The sequence below is a fragment of the Ctenopharyngodon idella genome, chromosome 18, assembly GCF_019924925.1.
Source record: "Ctenopharyngodon idella isolate HZGC_01 chromosome 18, HZGC01, whole genome shotgun sequence".
In the NCBI taxonomy this organism is placed as follows: domain Eukaryota; kingdom Metazoa; phylum Chordata; class Actinopteri; order Cypriniformes; family Xenocyprididae; genus Ctenopharyngodon; species Ctenopharyngodon idella.
Window position 1 is genome coordinate 4,359,509 of NC_067237.1, and position 23,310 is coordinate 4,382,818.

At 37.2% G+C, this 23,310-nt stretch overlaps 1 protein-coding gene across 1 annotated transcript; it reads left to right on the plus strand.

Annotated features, from left to right (window-relative positions):
- Window positions 1-511: 511 nt before the first annotated feature.
- Window positions 512-22,875, plus strand: LOC127499525 (serine/threonine-protein kinase pim-2-like). The gene is made up of 8 exons (XM_051869891.1): window positions 512-515; window positions 9,178-9,357; window positions 9,963-10,057; window positions 10,327-10,374; window positions 10,484-10,862; window positions 11,071-11,247; window positions 11,421-11,510; window positions 22,862-22,875. The coding sequence occupies exons 1-8, from the start codon at window positions 512-514 to the stop codon at window positions 22,873-22,875; spliced, it is 987 nt and encodes a 328-aa protein (XP_051725851.1).
- Window positions 22,876-23,310: the final 435 nt, after the last annotated feature.

Here is a 23,310-nt window from a genome sequence, read left to right on the forward strand (position 1 = left end):
TACACAGAATTACAGTATTTTAAAAAAAATCTGTCTTGGCGAGTATTCACGCAAACATTATCTGTTATGTTTAAAGCTAACATTTGGTTAACTGTTGGGGATAAACATCTGATGTGTAACATTATATTAGATCTGTTTGGTAGAGTAGGTCTTAATATATAGTCTGTTTCATTAATGTTAATCAAACAATTGTGGAATCATGGAAAAATATGTTTCCTATAGGCATGGGTTTAGTCTTGGTTTGTGCCAAATTTGGTGGTATTACCAGGGGTTTTAAGGTATGGTTGCTAGATGATTTTGTTTTGGAACCTTCAGAAAACTTTAACTTGATTTTTCTCAAAATTGACTTTGCTGACTCTCAAAATCAACTTCAAACAGGTGTAGCTCAATCATATTTTGTCGGATTCCAACAAATCATACATCACTTTGAAGGTTTTTTTTTTAATAGAGAATGTGAAAATAACAATAACTCATTTTTGAAAATTTGCTCATTGCGACTCATTTTGCCAGCATGGGTAACATATTTTCAGAATAAGCACATATTAGAGGTTCTTATGAGGCTCTTTGAGACAGAGTGATTCCTGAACATCTGTAGGTAGACTAAATAGCAAAATGCAAATCTTGCAAAATGCAAAAATTATGCTTTATACAAAGGCACTGCTGAATTCTAATTGTTTGACAAACGTTCATACGGTGTTGATTAATTTTCTTTCTAACTGCATGGCTATGAAGTAGTTCCATGTTTGTTGACTGCACTGCAGTTCCATAACACTTTGATTTTGTTTCAAAATCATTCCCCATTTTCATACTTATGCTATGTACTTATAGAATGCACTACAAGTTTGTATACTTTTTAGTGTGTTGACAGCGTTGGGACATTTGCATTTTGATACTTACTGTAGAACCAGTGTACTGTTTAGCGTGTAAGTGTTTAGGATCAAGCAAAATTCATTATTACTTTCATTGCAGGGTCATACATTTAAAAAACTCACACTTCCCTGCAGTTTTTGCCTCAGTTAAAAAGTTGAATGATAACTATTCCAAACTCTTCATTTCTCAAGATCAATATTAACCAAAAAGCATGAATAAACACAGACTTTGACAATCCACCGGCACATGTGGCATACTGTTTTTAACACATGATTTGACAGGCACTAATTCAGGATGGATGGTATGCAAATTGGGACAGAGCAAAATTTCAAATGAACTTCAAAGAGCATTTCAAACTAGTAACGGTGGCTTGGGCTGTTTAAAAGCACTAAATCTGTACTTTGAGGAAGTGGTTCCACTCAAAAGTACATTTCAGGGACAAAATCCTAAAATATGGCTTTGGGAGAAACATGTGGTAACTGCGGTTTAAGGAATAATTTACTTTGTATTGTTGAATTATTGAAAAACTAATGCACACCTTCCTCTCATTGTGGTTTCATTACCACCGCGGGTGTGCATGAAACTTTCAATAATTAAACGCCCCATCTTCAATTATTCCTTACTTTCATTTTTTCAGTTTAACAGTACAATAATATTTGAATTCTTACTTCAATCTACAAAAGCCAGAAGAACCGAATATTATATAGCAGTTGACATATTCATGGCATAGGTTTGGGCCATGCTGTTACTACAGTATCTCACAGTTACTATTGTCAGGGTTTATAGCATAAATTATGTCTCTGTTTTGTGTCTACTATCTTTATTACATGCCTTAAGAAATATGAAGAGGAAACCATTTTTTATGCTTTGGATAAATAATTCAAATAATAATTTTCCTTCTCTACCCTTAAAGTATAATAAATCTTTCAGCTGCAAAAGGTGTTATGCCTCTCATAAGAGAGTCCCACGCAGAAGAGTGTAGTCTAATTGACTGTATGAAACCACAGTGAAATGATCTGTAATGACCTCTGCGCTATAACTCAAGATTACAGCCATCAATAACCGCCATTTATCGCAGGAACACATAGTAAATCAAATGCAGATGGAGCGAAATGATATCCGCTGCGGTGTGCGTCTCCCCAGGGCCTGTTACGGTTCACCGAACGCAGAGTGGACAAAGCCGCCGACATTACTGATTTTGCCGCTGTTGCATTATTCATGTGAAATGGCGATATTTCACGCTCGAATTATGAGAGCATGTATTGTGCAAACCGTATGTGTGCGGGGAACACAATATTCCTAATATGACACGGGGTTGCTCAGCCGGTGGGATGCATTTAGGGCTAATGTCACATAGATCCTCGGGCTGAACTACAGCAAATTAAATAATTTGCCTGTGAGAACAGATCGCATAGAGCAGGTGGGTGTATGGAAACGCTCATGTCCCTCTGGAGAGGAAGCAATTCAACACACATTCAAGGAACAGAAAAAACATTAAAGAATGTGTTTATGCTAAGACAGGAATTAGTCATCTGATTGACATAAAAACAATCAGGTCTCTTTTTTAGGTGGCTTAACCCTCTGGGCCCGTATTCATGAAAAATCTTAGTGCAAAGAGTTGCTCCTAGTGACAAAATTCTAAGAAAATTCTTAGAAAGGTGGGCGTTTCCTCTTAAAATTAAAGAAAAGATCCTAGTAAAGAAAAAAGTAATTCAGAAAGCATCTTTAGCAACCCTTAAAAGAGGTCTTAAGGTCCAAATTTGTTAGGAGTACGGACAAGGACTTTTTAGAGGCTTAAGAGTTTGGTTTAGCAGAGGAGAAAATTAATGAAACGTCAAGAGGGAAAAGAAATGTGTTTCACACAATGTATGACAGTGAGTTAATAAGACTCTACACATTAGATCGTGCAGGGATCATGTCTGTGACTGATCTTATTAGAGACACGCTAACACCTCTGACACAGTGCAGAAATGCCATAATGCCAGAAATGGAAGTATTCACTACATTAACTAGTACATTAACACATTAGACAGAGGGATGAAACTCTAAGGCCCGGTTTCACAGACAGGGCTTAGCCCCAGGATTAGGCCTTAGTTCAATTAGGACATTTAAGTAGCTTTTATAAATGTTCACTAGAAAAAAACATTACTGGAGAGTATCTTGATACAAAACAATGGCACTGTCATATTTTAAGATATGTCAGTATGAGTTACATTCAATTAAATCAGCTCAAACATGCATTTTAGTCTAGGACTAGCTTAAGCCTTGTCTGTCAAACTGGGGGTATAAGTGCTGTACTTCTTAGATGGTAAAACATTTTGTGTTGAAACAGCCAATGATAAAATGTGACATTTTAATCTGCATATTAATCTTTTAATCATATTTATAGATGTCTTGACACCACAGCTAACAGAGCAATTTTGTCTTGACTGTCCCAATACTTATGGAGGGCACTGATTAACTCTTAAGTTAATCATTTTTCTTTTCTTTATCCAGAAAATGCTGTTAAAGGTGACATGCATCAGCTGATATATTAGTTAGTTCATGCTTTCATGACGTCTAGACTAGATTACTGTAATGCATTACTAGCTGGTTGCCCTGCTTCCTCAATAAACAAGCTACAATTAGTACAAAATGCAGCTGCTAGAGTTCTTACCAGGTCAAGAAAATATGATCATATAACACCAATTTTATCATCTCTACACTGGTTACCTATTAAGTTCTGTATCGATTATAAAGTACTGCTAATGACCTACAAGGCTCTAAATGGTTTAGCACCTGTGTACTTAACCGATCTTCTATCGCCCTACAATCCTTCACGCTCTTTAAGATCACAAAACTCTGGACTTCTGGTTGTACCTAGGATATCTAAGTCCTCTAAAGGTGGGAAAACTCTGGAATAGCCTTCCTGATAGTGTTCGGGGCTCAGACTCGCTCACCCAGTTTAAATCTAGATTAAAGACGCATCTCTTTACCCAAGCATTCACATAATGAATCTCATATCAGATCAATTGCACATGACTATCTTTGCTTAATGTTATGAACAGCAGCTATGCTAATTATTCTCCATTTGCTAGACTAGAGAGTACATCAGTTTCAGTTTGGATCCAGCCTCTTAAGAAGACCTCAGATGACCAACACTTTTGAAGAGACAGCGCCAACTCCTGCGAGGACTTCAGAAGATGCAACATCTGGATCAACACGCACATTCGCAAATTTCTATATATCCTAATTATTGTTAATATGTATTTCATTTTTCCAGGAGCTCTTTGCTTCTACCTTCAATTAAATTGCTAACAGTGATTGTAAATTAATTGCCTAAATTATTACATTATTAGCTAACTGCATTCTCCAAATTGTAATGTTGACATGCATTCTCTGTAAAGCTGCTTTGAAACGATATGTATTGTGAAAAGCGCTATACAAATAAATGTGAATTGAATTGAACTGAATATAAGAATGTGCAAAAGGCTGGTGGGACATTTTTCCCATAGATGGAAAAAAAAAGAAGCACTGAAGAAAGAGAGAACTTAACCTGCCAGAACATGGTCTGATCACAGAGTCCCAACACGATGGGGCACTAAGCAGCGGATGATGGAAAAGATACTGGAAGAGCAGAGGGCTCTGTCACAAATTCTCTCTGAAAATCGGAGTACACAACATCTGGTTCCATCTTGGCAGGACATTGAAGTCCTTGAATCCGTAAACAAGGCATTGAAGCCATTTCAGGAGTTTACAGACACTGTCTGGGGAGGACTACGTGAGCATTTCCTATCTTCTGCCAATTTTTCATTTACTGAAGACAAAAACACTTGCTGCTGATGATGAAGACACAGAGCTGATACCCACAACCCAAACTCTGCTGAACATTGCCACATTTATAGACCCAAGGTTAAAAAAAGACTACATTTGTAAGGAAAAACTGCCAGAAATTAGTTCAAGGGTAATACCAGAAATGAAGGCAATTCAGAAGGTGAGAATATTTTAAATAGCAAGAATGATTTGAGCTCATGAGTGCCTCCATACTTTTTTATTAATTATTTTACTTTCTTTTCTAGGAGACACAAGCTGCTGTTGACATCTCATCAGCAGCTGGTGCTGAGACAGGGCCAAAGTGCCACTGCACAGCCACAAGTGCAAAGAAGATGAAGTCTTTAGGAAGCCTCTTACAGACCACAGTCACATCTGCATCTCCATCTGAATCCCCTGACAAGCAAACACTGAAGCAGAATTTAACAGCTACGTTCTGATCCCCAAACTCCATAGTGAGGAGGACCCTTTGGCATGGTGGGGAATTCATAAGGTAAATTTTCCACACTTAAGCAAGCTGGCGCAAAAGTATCTTTGTGTGCCTGCTACTAGCACACCATTTGAAAGACTTTTCAACACCTCAGGCAATGCAGAAACATGTTAGCGTGCATCTCTGAAACCAAGCAAAGTGGACATGCTGGTTTTCTTGTCCAAAAATCTGTAACAATTTTAGTATGAATGCTGAAATGTGACTAAGCAAGCAAGCCATGTTAAGAAAACAATAGCAAAGAAGTAACTCCACTCTGTTTCAAGTCTTTTTGTTTACCTGAATGTTCTTAATGTTTGTTTGCAGGTTGATATAACTATACCAAGTGGAGCAAAGTGTTGGTGATATTTTTTTTGTTTACATTGTTAAAATGTCTGATTTGTTTTATGTAACAGTAAAACATGGCTGTTCACTTTCAGAAGTTGTAGTGATGCTTTATTTTCCCTGAAATAATGTGAAACATATGTTGTTTAAATTATGTATATGTTTAAATATATTTTAATATAACTTAAATTGATTTTTGAAAAAGAAATATCATATCGTTTTAAAGTCAGAATTGCATGATATAAAGTTGCAATTGCGAGTATAAAGTCAGAATTGTGAGATATAAACTTGCAATTCTGAGAAAAAAAAAAAATCAGTCTCTTTCACCTTAGAATTGAACTTTATAGAAAATAAGAATTGTGAGTTTATATCTCGCAGTTGATAGAAAAAAAAGTCAGATAAAATACTTTACTCACCAGTTGAGTAATAAACGCCATCTCCACGTCGCTTTTCAAAATCCCTGAGTTCTTGCCATCTCCGAAAAGCCAAGCCAATGTTGATTCTTGTTTTATTACGAGCGCTGTCGTCTATTTAAACGGGTGATTCCCGGAGGTTCGAGATTTAGCGTGCTCCATGTCAACCAGTCTCGCTCGTTGTGACAAATAACCTAAACAGAAGGAAAATTATTTATGGGGTGATACAAGGACTGTGAGGGGTGACAACACCAAAGCAAACAAGGATTCAATCATCTATACTTATTCTATACTATAATTAAATACAAAATATAGCCGTAAGCGGCAATCATCAGATCCAAGCACCAATGACTCATTTGGATGACTGCGATCCAACTGAAAGGAGTCTGGTGCGTTTCCACCGCTGGAACTTTCCCCAGGAACTAGGGACTTTGGGGTGGTACTACTCGACTCAACTGCAGGGACCTGGTCTAAATGAAGTTCTGGGTAAAAATTTCCCCCTCAGAAAGTCCCTGTTTGCGAGGTAGTACTTTTTCAGGGGAACTTTCAGGGGTGGGACTTGGGCGCTGAACATGCTGATTGGTTGCGTTCATGCAGCATTTTGATTGGTTGACTCCACGCAGCATTTTATTTCAACCACCATTTTTAAAAGTCTGTTGCGGTGCGTGCAGTAAGAGTTGTTTGCTATTGTTGATTCAAATTATTCGAATCAACAATGGAGTTTAAAAATTATGACAGATGGACCAACGATGAGGTTCAGGCTTTATTAAGCTTATATGCGGAAGACGAAATCCAGCGGGAACTGGAAAGCCACGCACAGTCCTACATCACCAGACTAATCTTCACGGTTCTTTAGACCATGATGGAAATGCAGACAGCATCAGGTCTGGGATAAAAAGTTCCTGGGACAAATTGTTCCGGGTAATTTCGGTGGAAACAAGCTTAATTCACAAAGCTTAGCGGTGTTTGAACCCCTAATAACAAAATAGCAATATCCAGAGCACCAGGACACTGTATTAAACACTTCAATACATTCTACATTTATTTGAGCTCATTAAGGTGATGATACACAGGACAACTTTTTGAGCAATGTTGCCGGGCAATAATGCTAAGCGATGCTGCTTTTACATCGAGAATCTAAAGTATCCAGATTTTTGTTGCCCATTCTCAATGGGAAAGTGCCCAAGCAATTTAGCTCAAAAAGTTGCCCCGTGTATCATCACCTTTAGAGTAAGTATTTCATCACTATATAGAGAAGAGTTTATTACTATTATGTAGGCAGCCTACAGTACATAATAGCAGTAAACTCTTCTCTATGTAGTATTTTAAAGTTTTTGATGCTTTTAAACTTGATGCACTAAAACTTGTGATTTATATATCATCCAAGTAGCCTACAGTAGACAGCTCGTCCATGTCAAAATAATTGATATGACCAATCAAATCAAAGTAGGCGGGCTTTATGTTCACAGAAGCTGCTGAGCGCGGATTTCTATCGCAACGGTCATAAAGTGTGAGATATGATGTAAGTAGCTAAACTAAAAATTTCATATTTGACAGCTGTTGGCTAGAAATGTTAAACGACCGGCAAAAATAATCAGGCAAACTAATAAACTTTTGTCTCATGTCGCCATTTTGAATTGAGAATAAGCCTATAATTCAAGTGATTCGTGTAATAATTAACTGTCAATGTGAGGGGACAAGAAACATTAAATAAGCCATTTTCATTAGGCATAAGAGCAATAACAAATTTGCATATGATATGAATGAATTTAATAAACTTACTTACCTAGCTTTCCTGGTAGCCTTCAGTAAATTAACTGCTTATAAATAATTCATAAAACATAAATATCACTTGACGTTTTTCTTCACTGACACTGACGAAAATTAAATACTATATAAGCTTTAGGAGGGAAAGAGACAGGGCATGATAAGGAGACAAAGAGCATATATTGACAAATAATCTACTGCCCACTGACATGGTTTTAAAGCTATTGTTATCCAAATTTTTTTGGCCTTCAAATGTCTTGAAATGCACGTATGTAGATCAGCGGAATCAAAATTTTTCGGATAATCCGCGCGCCACAAATGGTTACGGTACACGACGCAGGTCAAAATAGACGATGAGAACCGTTGTGTAAAATAATACTATATATAAATAATGAAAAAACTATCCATTTATTTGTGAATTGGGCTACACTGGTTGTGCTGTGTTTTTGACTCACCAAAAAGAACCGTTCATAAGTTCATATCTTTTAAAGAAATTAACTACACGGCGCGAGAAGCCTTGCAGCAAATTGTTTCCTTGCCTTTTTTCATATATGCGCAATATGGTGGAATACGTCCCGCCTTCTAAGTAAAAGAGCCAATCGCTGATTGATAAAGTCATTACATCACTGCAGCTGCGGTTAGAAGCTCCGGTTCCCATAGAAACCTGAGACTCGCGTGTAGACACGCCCAGACAGCGCAAAACGGACCAATCACGTAGGAACTTTTCTGCAGCTTTGGAATGTCATTAAGAACGTGACGTCACAGCGAACAAGAATAAAAGCGCGAACTATGCTCGATCTGCATCGCTTTGCAGTTGGTTGCTCATTCTGGTGTTTCTTGTGTTTGTCACTTGATTCGCGCTTGAGTCACAACAACTTGCATTTCAGATACATCATTTATTGCGCAATATACTTATATTGCACAATATTGCACCATTTTTGTTTTTATCTGTACACGACTTATATCGGCACAGATAAATAACAAACCGTTGATCTCACATCTTGCGGTCTACGGTTGCCTAGTTAAGGCTTTCAAAATGGTGCTATTTACTTTACTGGGACTGGCCGCTTATTTCCTGCAAAAAAGGAAAAAAGCTGACGACACCGACTCAGGTCACAGTGAAAACTTGGACCAGAGTGATGAAGTTCCACCTGTGGAGAGTTGGCCTGATGATGGTAAATGAGATGAAAATAATATATAAATGACATAAATGATCATGTTATGAGAATATGTAACTCTTTGTTTATTGGAGTCTGCACTGGCTCTGCACTTGTTTTTATATTTTAAAGTTTTTTGGAGGACAGTCAAAAATTTAGTGGCATTATTAATTACATCACATGATGTTTGTTTATTAGATACTCACATTGACTGACAACTGAAAAAGTGGAAAGAATGTGTCCAGTGTGAATTCCCCCCAAAAGTCACTTCATAATTAACAGCAAGCTTAGTTGCAGTAATATGAGTATTTTATTAATATGGTAATGTTGATGTCATTACCGTCTTTAGGTCAGACTTCTCAGGATGTCACCAGTGACCATGAAGTCCTTCCTACTGCAGAGGAACCCATCACTGGTGACCCTGAAGTCAACAATGACTGGAGTCAAGGCCCATCATTGGAGGAGCCCATCAGTGGTGACCCTCAAATCGATGATGATTGGAGTGACGACGTCTTCCAAGATTTAATTGGTGATTTGTCCGAATGGAGTGCCGACGTCCTTCAAGCTCTCAACACTGTCATGTGCAAATTTAATGACGACTCGTTCCAAACTCCTGCCCATGTTGCACCTGACATGAGTGATGACGACACTGAAGCTTCAGACAGAGTAGCTGAGGACACTGTGGCATCTCAGTTGAGCCAGCAGCAGGATATTGAGAAAACAATTATGGGTCAGTCAGTTTGCTAAACCCTAAACCTAACATAACCCAAAACACACACACTGTTTAATCAGCAGTTCAATGGTTTATACTTTAAATTGACTTTAAGTTGACTTTTTAGTTGATAAATGACATGGAAATGAATTTTTTTTTAACATTCAACAAGATTTCATTTGAAATTGTATATAGGTATGGGTGAGGTTGTATATTCTACACTGATTTTTTTTAATGACTACAACAGATCACTTAAATAGTCCTGTAGTGTGACAAATGATTTTTTTAAAGGTACAAATATTCAATTTAGTAACTCAGTTAATATATGAAACAGAAAAATCTTGTTGAAATAGTTTTAGTTAAAGTAGGTGCTGTCACTGCGTGACATTTCTGGTTAACACCTCTTATTTTTCTTTTAACAGAAATCAATTCCTGCTGCTATGAAATCGGCGATCAACTGGGAAAAGGAGGCTTTGGAACGGTTTATGCCGCGACTCGTTTGAAAGATGACCGTCAGGTATCAATTTTCATTACTTTAAATATTTATCTAGATAATTATTTTTGTCTTATACTCATCTGACTTTCTCTTATCCAAGCACTCTTAGTGTGTCTTATATTCACTATTTAGTGCACTTGACATGTCAGACCTGTTTAAATTGTCAGACGTGTTTGTAAATTAATGAAACTTTTCATGCCTGTTCATGGTTGAAAATTGATATATTCAAACTCTGAACACACAAACTGTAAATAATTCTACCACAAATATATTTTCTGTTTTTTCATCAGGTGGCAGTGAAATTTGCTTCCAACGAGTGTGCAAAATATGCCCGCATTGTAAGTAGGCTGTGCTCTCTCAGTCACTGTTTTCAATTTTAAACATCTCATATTAACATAAATCACAGAATGATTTTTCCAACCATTATAACAACTGTCTTTCTTCTAGGACGGTTATTCCAGACCCATTCCGCTCGAGGTCGCTCTGCAAATGTATGCAAACCATGGGCCCAGGGTTCCTCAGATCATCGAGCTTCTAGACTGGAAGGATGAGGATGACCATTACATTATGGTCCTAGAGCGGCCCGTGCCCTGTCTGCCCTTGTATGACTTTTTGCAGAGCTACACGAGCACCATGGATGAGAAGTTGGCACGGATAATTATGGGGGAAGTAGTATTCGCTGCTCAAATATGCTGCCAGCGTGGAGTGTTACACCGAGACATCAAGCTGGAAAACTTGCTGATTAATCCGGACACCCTAGAGGTCAAATTGATTGACTTCGGGTGTGGTGATTTCATCACCAGCGCGGGTTACACGTCCTTTGCTGGTATGTATAATTTCTCAAAGCTGTAAGGTTGGTCTCAAACTCTGGTGATGAGTTGAGAGCCGTTCACACAGCACTCTGAGTGAGTCAAGCTCTCATGAAGCATCATGGAATTGGATTCAGTGTTATGATTAGCATCAAATAATTTCTTGTATGATAACGGATATCTAGTCAAAATGTTGTGTTAATGGAAACTTACTTTTTCCTGCAGGCACAGAAGAGTACTGCCCCCCCGAGTATGAGATGTACGGTGTGTATCACGGGGAACCAGCGACAGTGTGGTCCCTCGGGATACTCCTGTTCTTAATACTTTTCTGGAAATTTCCAAGCAGACGAGACCTGCGTATGATCAGTAAGAATGTCTGGGAAAATGATGGCTTGTCACAAGGTGAGATCTTCATTTCAGCAAAGGACAGTTTAATTTTGAATCTTACTAGATAGAACAAGGCAACAATACAGGAAAAGGAACATCTGAGCCTAGTGGCATTATAAATGATGGTCTTGTGGATGTTTGTGAAGTTTAAAGTAATAATCATACGTCTCTCCCATCTTTCTCCACAGAATGCTGCGATTTTATTCGTTGTTGTCTCCAGAGGAGCCCAAGGAAACGGATTGAACTGGAGAAAATCGGTCTCCACAACTGGTTTAACGGTATTAATTACATTTTGAAGATTTTGACACTAGCTTTAATTATGCTACCTTTCGATATGTGCTGCAAGTGTCATATAGTCAGATGACAAATTCCAGTGCTGATTTTTTTTTTTACTCATGCTCCTTAATTTCCTTTTTTACCTTATGTTGGCTCTTTTTGTTTGTATCTATATGATGTTGTGTAATGTATTTAAACAATCTGATTTCTTTTGTTGTTTCAAAATGCAGACGTGTAGTAATGAAGGGGAAAAAAGAAAATAATGTCATTCAAATGACGGGAAGCTCTGCAACGACCATGACTGGAACTTGACGCTGCCCCCAAGTTCCCAGAGTTTAATTTAGAAAAAAATTGCATCCAAGGACTGGTTGAGCCACCAGCTGGCTTGTCATCCTGCCATTTCATTGGCTCTTGCCTGCAACATGATCCAAAGCAGGGGCTTCAACTGGAATGTATACATACACGCCAGCAGCTATCACCCTGTAGCCCAAGACTAAAGCTAAGCAGGGTTGAGCCTTGGTCAGCATCTGGATGGGAGTCCTCCTGGGAAATCTGCGATGCTGCTGGAAGAGGTGTTAGTAAGGCCAGCAGCAGGGGGTGCTCACCCTGTGGTCTGTGTGGATCCTATTGCCCCAGTATAGTGATGGGGACACTATACTGTCAAAAAAGCAGAGGTCCTCTGTGGTCATTAAAATTCCCAGGATGTCCTTCGAAAAGAGTAGGGGTGTAACCCCGGCATCCTGGCCAAATTTGCCCATTGGCTTCTATCCATGATCATGGCCTCCTAATCATCCCCATACAGTATACTGTATATATGTATATATGTATGTATGTGTATATATGTATATACTGATTGGCTATATAAATTCACTCCCTGAATTATAATATATATATATAATATTTATTTATTTATTTATAAAAAAATAAAAACAATTTTTAAAAATAGATGCTTGAATTTAAATGATATTCTCTACAACAGTAATTTATAACTGCTGAAAGAAAAGTGTTTTGCTGGATCATTAAATGTATTCAGAGTCATTCAGAGGTCAGTGGGAGATAAAGGGTCTGACATTTAAGAGTGTCCACATTAAAGAAAACATAAATCTTTTCATTTAACACACATGCCAATTTCATAGAAACAAACTTTTGAATTCACAATTTCCAAGAAATGTTTTGAAAAATGTACAAAAAGTTTGAAAATTTCTAAAATCAAACATTTTTATTTTTAAAATAAGGTTTTATTAAGATTTTTCATTCGTAAATATCAGTAAGTTTTTGAGGAGTCATATGACATTTTAAAACAAGAATTAACTTTATCCTAACCTTAACCTGACCTTGTCTGATATTTTAAGAGACTTGATGACCTTTCCTTGTGTAATGTACAGTTCTGGTAAGTATAAGGACTCACTTGTAAGATTAGAAACGTTAATAATCAAGGAAAATAACCAATGCAGGACATGTCACAGCACAGGCTGTTCTTTCACAAACTTCTACCCCTTTAGGGATCAACATAAGGAACAACAGCACCTTCTCCTGCATGGTAAGTTCTTTTACTGTACCTCATGCTTATTCACAATGGTCTGCAGGTGGCTGTTTTATGTTTTTAGTATGTTGTTTATAAAGAGTTAAGCTTGGAGTCAAAGAACACACTAAGATTTTTTGCATAAGTATGTGTTTCACAGAGAAGGACCACAGTTAGAAATTCGAAAATTAGTGCTAACTGCTAAAAGGGTCAAAGCATTAACAGTTCCTTTTCGATTGAACTTGACACTGTGTCATGTCATGTTGATGCTATGGGAATGCTTCACGTGTGCTGGTGTCTAAAGCACATGTGCAATCGCAGCAATTTCATTGGCTGCCGTTAGGTCAGGTGACATAGCATAACGTGTCACAAAGACTATAAAACGGCACCTGCATTTTACGTCATCAGCTTCTATGTCTTCAGAAAGCTGCATGTCTGTGTTTGTGTGTGAAAACAGCTTGTTTGTAAATTGTTTGAAATATTGTTCATCTATTTTGTGTCAAATAAGACCAGTAAATATGGCAGCAAGACAGTTAAATAGTTATGTGTCGCCATGCTTTTTTTTTTTAACCAGGGACGACACACATGAGGGGCTTTCGCACCAAATAGTTCTAGGAACTAGCCACTAGGAATAGTTCCCCGAGAACTAATTTCTCCCCCGGGCTACGTCCCTGGTTGCATTAGCACTGGGAATAGGAACTGTGAAGTGGCAGACAGCGGCATCTTTAAGCATGGCATTTACAAACACTAAAAAACAGATGCCCTGATCGGAGCTGTTTGTTGTGTGTCGCGGGTTTTGTGATAACGGAGATGGAATGTAAACGCATAATCTACGTGACTGAAAGAGCAAAAAGCAGGGCTAGGAGACGAAATCTCCCATGACAACATTCAGTATCGAGGCGAGAAAAGAACACAACCCTGCAGACAACAGGTAAATGCTCTTATCACTGTTTGTCATGTTCGTGGAGTAAATATGTTTACATGGCTTTTTAAAAATGCCGGGTGCCAGTGTTTGACGTGTTTGACCAATCAGCTTACACTTACGTCACTGATAGTTCCTATAGTGCTGGTTTAGACCCTACTCTGAAGTAGGAGCTAATTTAGTTCCCCCAAAAGGAGTTCCTAGAACTAAAATCGTTCCTAGTTCCTGTGGTACTTTAGCCAGTAGTTCTAGGAACTATGAAAAGGTTCTTCTGGTGCGAAAGCCCCTATGATCTCTGTTTGATCTGTTTGGCAGCAAGCACACCCTGAGAAGGGAACAATACACTGGGAACAACAAAATGCAGGCGCCATTTTATAGTCTTGATGCCATGCTATGATACGTCACCTGACCTGACGGCAGACAATGAAATTGCCGTGAATCCATATATGCTTCAGACACTGGCTTATGTGAAGCTTTCCCATAGTGTTCCCATAGCATCAACACCATGATACAGCGTCTCATTCCCTTCTCAGGGAACCAGGTTACATACATAACCCAGAGATGTTTTGTTTCATTGACATGGAGAAAGTTCCTGGCATGAATGAGAAAATAAAAAGCAAGATGAGCAAGATGTTAAAAAGAGTTATTAATTGCAATAAGCAGTGAAAAAGAAATCAATGGGGTTCTCGCTGACTAACAAACACCCAAAACACGCACCTCTTTCAGACAGCATGTGATCCTGAATTCAATTTTCTTTTGTGTCTTATTGCGCTTGAATGGTCAAATAAACACACAATTACATAATAAAGGTGTAGACTTAACACTAATATACAGTATATATATTCCCTTTTCTCTGTAAAAAGTGCCATTTGAAAATTGCACAATATTTTTTTAAAACTAGTTTGTGCTAAACTTGGAAAAACTGCATCTTTTGCAGCATGGAGTATTACATTTAATCTTTCCAAAGCTACAGCTGAATATGTAGCAGCCAGATAATTGCATATATTGGAAAACAGAGTTAAAAACATGATAAGCTCATGTTTGTCTGGGGAGAGAAATAGAAAAAGTGACAAGCTAGAGGTTTCATTTATTTAACTTTCAATCCGAGAACAGAAACATCAGCAACAAATTCCTCATGACTCTGCAAACTTCTTCTCCTCTTTCAGTTCGGCTCAGTATGCTCATATTAATGTTCCTGTTCCTCCGGCCTCACATCCGACTGAGAGTGAAAAAAGAAAAGAAAAAAAAACTTTTGAAACTTATGCACACATTCATTTTAGAGAAAGGTGACTGATGTGTTGCTATAGATAATGGCTAATTCTGAATGCATTATTTCAATTTTGATATAAGTCATCATTGTAGTCACTGTATTAAACACATCATTCTTTTAATTATTGTAATTGTAACTTTATTTTACACATTAATTTATTTCTTGTGTTTGCAACTTCTTATTATTTGGACATAGTTTTCACACTTACAATACTGCAGATCTACATCATTTTTGTTAGACTTTACAATAAGGTCTCATTTGTTAACATTAGTTAATGCATTAACTAACAATTAGCAATTAGTTCACAGTGCATTAACTAATGTTAACACATACAACTTTTGATCTTATAAATGTATTAGTAAATGTTGAGATTAACATTAACTAGTATTAATAATTTCTGTAGAAATATTGTTAAATGTTAGTTCATGTTAACAAACAAATGAAACCTTACTGTATAGTGTTACCACCATTTTTTTATTAGTCACTTGATAAGTTGCATTTGCAAAATACAAACTTGGAATTACAATAAGCTCGTTTTTTATTATTAGTTTCCAGGTGTCATTTTGAGAGTCACAGTTTGAGATTTGAAATAAACTGAAAGGACACAATTGCAACAGCACAAACATGTGAATTTGTTAGTGTGCAATGTATTAGGCTTCAATGAAACACTATTTTAGAATTGCTGTTTAAAGAGTGGTGTTGCATATGTTGCATTACTCAGATACTGAATATTTTTCATGCCCTGTTTGCTCTCAGCAATGCCACATCTCGCAGCTATAGATGAAAAATAACATTCACACTGTGTGAACATGCATGTGTGTGATTTAGTGACTTGACTTCACTATTAAGAAGGTCCAATAAACAGCACTTTAAGAAGGCTGTTGGATTACTTGTGGAAACACTTCATACATCTCTGAATAGCTCCATGCTGCTCTGTCTGCTGCCCTGAGGGAATGGAAAAAAGAGATACAGATATTCTGTTTCCTTTCCTCCACCTCCATCTAGAGATCACAGAAAGAAAATGATAATAATTAAGAGTGCAATCAAGAAGAAATTTATATGTGCGCAATTTGTGACCTTGGAGAATGTAAGAGGATTTCAGTCCCATGATCAAAATTTGATATACGAGTTATAATTATGAAAAGGGGGGTGGATCAGATGCAGGATCTGGTTATGGACTCATCCACCACTTAAACCAAACACTATTTTTAAGAGACTTTGAGAGAGTCATTAAGTCTGTAATTACAGACTATAAAAAATTGAACATTACATGGGAAATTACAGAAAACTATCTCTCTGCACGTTGAATATTGTTTAATAAATAAGAATAGTTAAAAAGTCAAATGAGTTTAATTTTTAAAGAGTATAACATTAAAATGCATGTGTATTAAAATGAAGTGTACTTAAAACTGTTTATATAACGTTATCATATATTTAAAGATAAGACTTATTGGGTTCAACCAAAAATGAATTGTTTTTGGCATCATTTACTCAACCTCATGTCTTTCCAAACCAGGAGGACTTTCGTTCATCTTCTAAAAACAAATTAATATATTTGAAATTAATATTTCTGTCCTTCCATTGACAGTCCACGCAGCGTTTGTCACTACAAAACATTCATAAAGAGACATAATACTAATTCATATGAATTGAGCAGTTTAGTCCAAATTTTCTGGAGAGATTTGATTACTTTATACAATGAACAATAAAATGAATTTAGTGTCTTATTTATGTATAATCACGCATAGATCAGTGAACATAAACAGACGATTAACTGTACTTGCTTGATGCGTGAGAACAAACCTCACTGGTTCTTGCGAAAGCTTAAACCAGATCCATTGAGAGAGATGTATCAACTCCGTTCACTCCAATGGACCTTTTTTTTTTTTTTTTTTTTACAGCAATGTCGGATTGTGGAGCTCGGAAGTCAGGTCCATCGCCTTGGGGGGCAGTGCCCCCCTAATCATATGGTCACTCAGCAAATTTACGATTGAGAGCAAAAACGTTATTTCTTTATTTATTTGGCCATTCATATTCCATAAAGCATCTTGTTTACAACGTGTTTTTGCAGCGTTGAGCAATGTAGCCAATCACAAACATATCTGTTGATTTCTTGAACGCAATGACCAATGAGAGGTGTTTAAGTTAGTATTGGCGTTTTGAGCGGTGAGTGGATATCAACTCATTAAAACAAACAATCACGTAAATAAAAGATTCATTGCACAGTCAGCTTCATTTATTGTAACAACTGCTTGAGATTGAGATGAGTGACAGTTTTTTAGTGAATATAAAAGGAGCACTTTTTGCACACCAAATCCCACTATTTTAAAACTATTTTAAGGAAATGTATTTAAATGTGTTTTTAAATGGGAAGCGCATCTCCTTAGACTTTCTCTGGAGTTGATTCACCCTCCGCCTATGATCAGAAAATTCATATTTAACGCATAATTTTTTTGCGGGGTGTGTGTGTGTGGGGTGGGGGTGGGGGTGGGGGGGTTTAAGATGATTTAAATATAACATTGGGGTGTGTGGTGGACGTGGTAAAATGAGAACATCAGTTGACTCAAACGTGCTGCGTAACACATGAGAATGAACATTATTGGTTCTCGCATGTTAAGTAAACATGCTTGAACTTCCATTTAACATCTGATGTGTGCGTTGATAAATGTTTATGTGTGAATAAAAGCCTAAATTAAATTCTGTTCATCATGATGGTGAGTATATGATGACAGAATTTTCATTTTTGGGTGAACTATCCCTTTAAGGCCATTTTTAAACAAAAGAACACAATCTTTCCATTACAGCCTTTCATCTCTTGTCAGTGGGAGTCTGGAGTGCAGTGTGACAGAAGAGAATATATTTCCTTTCTATTTTTATCGACCTACCACCAAATAACAAGTGAACATCTCCTTTCCATCTCAGTCTGAAAGAAATCATACTGCAGGCTCCATCTCAGCCTCTTTTCAGACAATATTTACTGAAATGGTCCCTGGAGGGAAAGTATCATGGCAAAGACCGGTACAGCAGAAATGTGCGGTAGACCTGAACAAAAGAAATACATGAACAGCTCTTTTCACATCTTCCATGATTATGTTTGCTAACTGAGATTACAGACACCTAGAATCATCACCACCTCTCGCCCCACTAGCGATAGCCCTGATTTCAAGTGTGAAAAGTCCTAAAGAGACCTAATATAAAGTGTGACCATTTATTTAGGGCCAGGTATTTGTACAGATTTTTATGTTTTTAAATCTGTGCATAATAAATACTTCTAGGGTTAAAGGCACAAGATCCAAAAACCACTAGAACAGTGTTATATATTTTGTTGACTTGTGTACTTATATTATCCCAAATGTTTCCAAGAATGTTTAAATCCAGAGAAATAAGCAATTTTAACCAGGATAAAACCATCATACCTATGTTACCCTCAATTTTTTATTTTGTAGAAACCATGGAAACACCAAAGACGCTTTAATATATTATATGTTTTATTTGACAGGTGAGCAACTGTTTGGATACATTCATCGACAGAAAACTAATCATGTTATATAGCTCAACACAGTAAGTCTTATTGTTTAAATCTCATTTTGTTTTAATTTACAGCGAGTACCATGTTTTACCATGCCTAATATCGATCTAGCTTACTGCAGTGTGCAACAAGCGTCTCATAGCAGCCGCTGAGCGAACGCACAGAGTAACATTATAACAACTTTCAACACACAAATGTATCTAATATGATAAACAGCACTGCGTTACCCCACATACGCATGACCGGAAGAAGTGGAAGCGCTTGTCTGCGGCATAATAAAAACTCCACTGCTCTCGAGCTAGCTCATCCATGAATATGATTTCTGCCCTAGTCCCGTTGGATTCCTTTTGAACCGGCTGTAGATGTAAAGACAACACCTCCCATGAATCCGTGAAATCAAGTCACCATCAAGCTACACCTTTGTTTTGAATAAGCGACCTCTAGCGGCGGAAAATTACATATTGTGCCTTTAATATACTGTCAATTTGTCTATATTGTTTGTTTCAGAAAAATAACAGCTCACTCTTGCTAGAGGTTGTAGCTCATTGGCAATAATTAATCTACATTGCTTAACAGTCTATTGGATTCCAAGCCTTAAAAAGACCTTCATCAGTCAGTGATGCGAAGTCATTCGTTATATTGTATAGCAGACCATTAGAGGAAACTGAGTGTATCCAAGTCTGCGATATATTATCGCGCATCACATGTACACCATGATTGACGACCTTCACCACTGGCATCAGTGCTTTAGGAAATTGATGTTATAATAGTTAACAAATAAGTGAACAAATATAGATAAAAAAAAAATCTGCTCTAATGAGCATACTGGTATTGCATTTTCAGATCACTTTTAATAAAAAAGTATGCCATTTAATTACTTTTTGATAGTGGCCATCTGTTAGCTGTAATGTGCTAATTGGCAAGTGAATCAGTCCATTGAGTTGATGCGTAAGATGGTCACACACACACACACACACACACACACACACACACACACACACAGACACAGACACAAGAACTCACCAGCCAATGCTTATGTAGCAGTTGGTTCGTACGTGATTCATTTGAAACAGCCCGAGGAGCTCTTCCGCTCACGTTTCCTCTAAACCAATTAAAATCTATAACTCCGCACATAGCTCTCCTCATGTCTCTTCAGCTTTTCAATTATATTTCATTTAAGACACAGTGGAGGATTAAACCATAATGAATTGTTTGCATGAGAGTTTGGTATATTTTATTCACTATAAAAGGATGTTTTGACTGATAGAACAGAAATGCCTTGGATGAGCTACTGAGATGTTGTTTTCATTTATGTGCCTTCTGAGCAGATGAATTTATTTATGAGTGGGAAACTATTCTAGATGATAGATATGGGAAGGGATTTGTTGATTGTAATGGATTATTAGAAAAATAAAAATCTTTGGAAGTGACCAATAAACACTTCTCACTCCTCACAGTCTGCCATCTCAGATCCAAACTTCTCACTTGAAAAAGTAATGTGAACACATTGTTATCTATGGTGATTGTGTAACATTTCTTATGTATTCTCCTACACATAAATGACTAATACAATAGGAGACAGAGGCAGAACAGCATGTTTATGTAATTCTTTTCCTCACTGAAGCTGTGCATGCATGAATTCTCTATTGAAAGACCCAAAGGGACAAACACACAATCATACACATTCACAGGGTGAAGTCACTCCATGAACTGCTTTCCACTTCACTGGATGTTTATTCATGATGAATCATATTGAACTTGGTCTTTCTGAGATAAAAATGTCATTGTACTATGAAAACATACTGTAAAATTCCTCCCCTTGTAAAAAAAAAAAAAAAAAAAAATAGCATACTTTTAAAAACAGTACCTACTTTTTACAGAAATAATATACTTTAAAAGGATATACTTAAGTGCTGACTGAATTCAATGTATTAGGATGCCTAATTGCATGTTATTTACAATTAAATGAAAATGCATTATTGTTTAAATTTATATTAAATGCAACTTAAGACCCACTTTCTGGCCCGCTTTCCAGAAAAGGACGGAGTTTAACAGCTCGCGCTTCGGTTGCTCAACAACAACAAAACTGGAGAATCTCACGCAGCCAAAATGAGGATTGTCAGTAACGGTGTTCAGCCTTACATTGTTCAAACTGGAGTCGACACTGATGGAGAGACTCAGGAAGAAGTTAAACTTTTAGAATACAACTGGACGTTTCTGAATGGTTAGTGGATAAATTAATGTATTTGCTGTGGAGTTGATTCAACTCATTGACTAGCATGTGCCGTCATGTTAATCTTTTGTGCAAATTCAGCGTTGAATTGACCCTCGTTTGTGAAGCAGTCCGGCATAAAATCACGGCATGGCAACAACACTCTACTACAACAACTCTTCCTCTTCTCTAAAGCAGCCCAACATGTCCTCACCCCCTTTGTTGCGTGTTCTCGGGGGCGGGGTTTATGTAAATTTTAGGCTTAGTGATGTCACCAACCCAGGAAGAAGCTTGTTGTAGTCCCTACCAGCCATGTGTTGTAGTCCTTAAACAGAGAATTCTTTAAAAGAAAATATCTCCCTTTGCATTGAACTTTGAGTGTCGTAACTTTGCAGATGTTGTTTATGCTCTACATTACAAACTAACTAAAGTTAAAAAAGTAAAATCATAATTAACCACCCCTTTAAAATGTACTTTAAATTAAAACTTATAATTTGACATGATTAGAAAGTGCACTCATTACTTAAGTGTGTTAAGAAACATAGTCATGAAAGTGCACTCTCTTTATGTACACTTAAGTGGCCTTTTAATTCACTAATATATTATCTGCAAGTACAGTTTATTTAATACAAGGGGGAAGGGGGGAATTGAGAGCTGGATTTGAGTCTTGTGCAGTTTATGAGGCATATTTCAGCACAGATTGTTTTGTGAATCTGTCATAGTGTAATTCAGGCTTGCAAAGAGACTGTTATGTGACTTTAAAATAAGCATGGAAGAAGTTTCTATCTTTCTTCTTCTCAGTTTGTCATTGCTGTATCTGACTTCTATATTTCATCTTCATGGCTCCAGGATGCACGGCTGATGCAGTGTTGACATGACAGAAAGATGGCCAAACCACATTTTCTACTTTAAGAAAGACTCATCTTTTTATCTTTGAAAATAAAAACTTTTATCTTTTTCCTCCTTGCATGTTTTGCCTGTTGGCATTATGTTCTCTCTGTCTGTCTATCTCTGCTCTTCCACCATACTGTGAGCCGACAGGATGACATTTGATAATGTGTCCATCAAGCTGGGCTGCTGTGTTGAACCCCGCTCATACACTCACTCACTCGACAGCTCTTCTGACTAACAGCCTTTCCATAGACAGACACAGTGTGATACTGGAGTCACGACTTCCAGACTCACACAAACATGGCTCAAACTCCAGCAGAGCAAACTCAACACTCACAACAGTCCTCTGATTAAACATCTGTTGAACAAGCGCAATAGCTGCCTCTTATGGCTCAAGCATACTTTTGCATCTGTTTTTAGTAGAATCAGATCTGAGTCACTCATTTTTCAAGCTACAAGCAGCTCGAATTATAATTTATGACTTCAGTTAACTAGCCTACACTAATAGCTACTAATAAAAAGTATCTAACTGCATTGTAGCATTGAAATCATGAGGAAATCGTCCTACAAATGGCTTATACATGTCTCTGAACATCAAACTTGAAGGTCATGAAAAAGAAGGGTACAAAAAAACATTAGACAAGTCATCTTCCTTTTGTTCCATTTTAGTCCCTCTAGTCTCGTTTAGGGTGTTTGATAATGTGCCCAAGTTTGATAATCACATATTAACAAGTAAATTGTTGTTATATTAAAATTTTCCAATGCATTATTCATTAAGTCATTAAGAATGTATTAGTGCATATTAGTCACTCTCATTTGCATGATTAGTAAAAAGGAGGCAAACTGGAGCATGTTTTTTCCCCACACACACTTGCTGAGCACTTGGATATTTTTTTCAAAGATCAATGTGCCTGTAACAGAGATTTTGTGTAGTGAGATGCTGGTGTTGTAGGTATTCACACTCTTGCACATCTAATTTGCTTAGCTCAAGTGTATTTGCAACACAGTCTTTAAAGTCTGACTACAGCATAAGCAAACAGCTTTGTAGTGCGACTTGTGAAGGCGCGTAACATTGACTGGATGAAGTGATTTAATGAATGTGCCATTCACAAAACAAAATGATTGAATCAGACATTTTGTTTGTCAATCTGCTGAGTCTGACCAACAATGTCTGAAGGAAAGGCAGGGTGTGGATTATATGGGGGTTTGGGTGCATTCTAGTTAAGGCTTGAACCAATAAACAATAGTTTAAACAATAGTTGAGTTAAATAAAACCGCTGGGTTAAAACAACCCAATTGCTGGGTTTGTCCATTTCAACCCAACTTGGGTTGTTTTTAACCCAGCATTTTTAGTGTGTTGTAATACTTACATAACATAAAATAAACACCAAATACATGCATTTCACAGTGGATACACACTCACACACACACACTTGTCTGAAACATGCTGCTATAT

Coding starts and splice junctions, on each gene's coding strand:
- LOC127499525 (XM_051869891.1), top strand. Junction 10,375..10,483: donor GTGCAAAATATGCCCGCATT/GTAAGTAGGCTG, acceptor TCTTTCTTCTAG/GACGGTTATTCCAGACCCAT. Junction 11,248..11,420: donor AAATGATGGCTTGTCACAAG/GTGAGATCTTCA, acceptor CTTTCTCCACAG/AATGCTGCGATTTTATTCGT.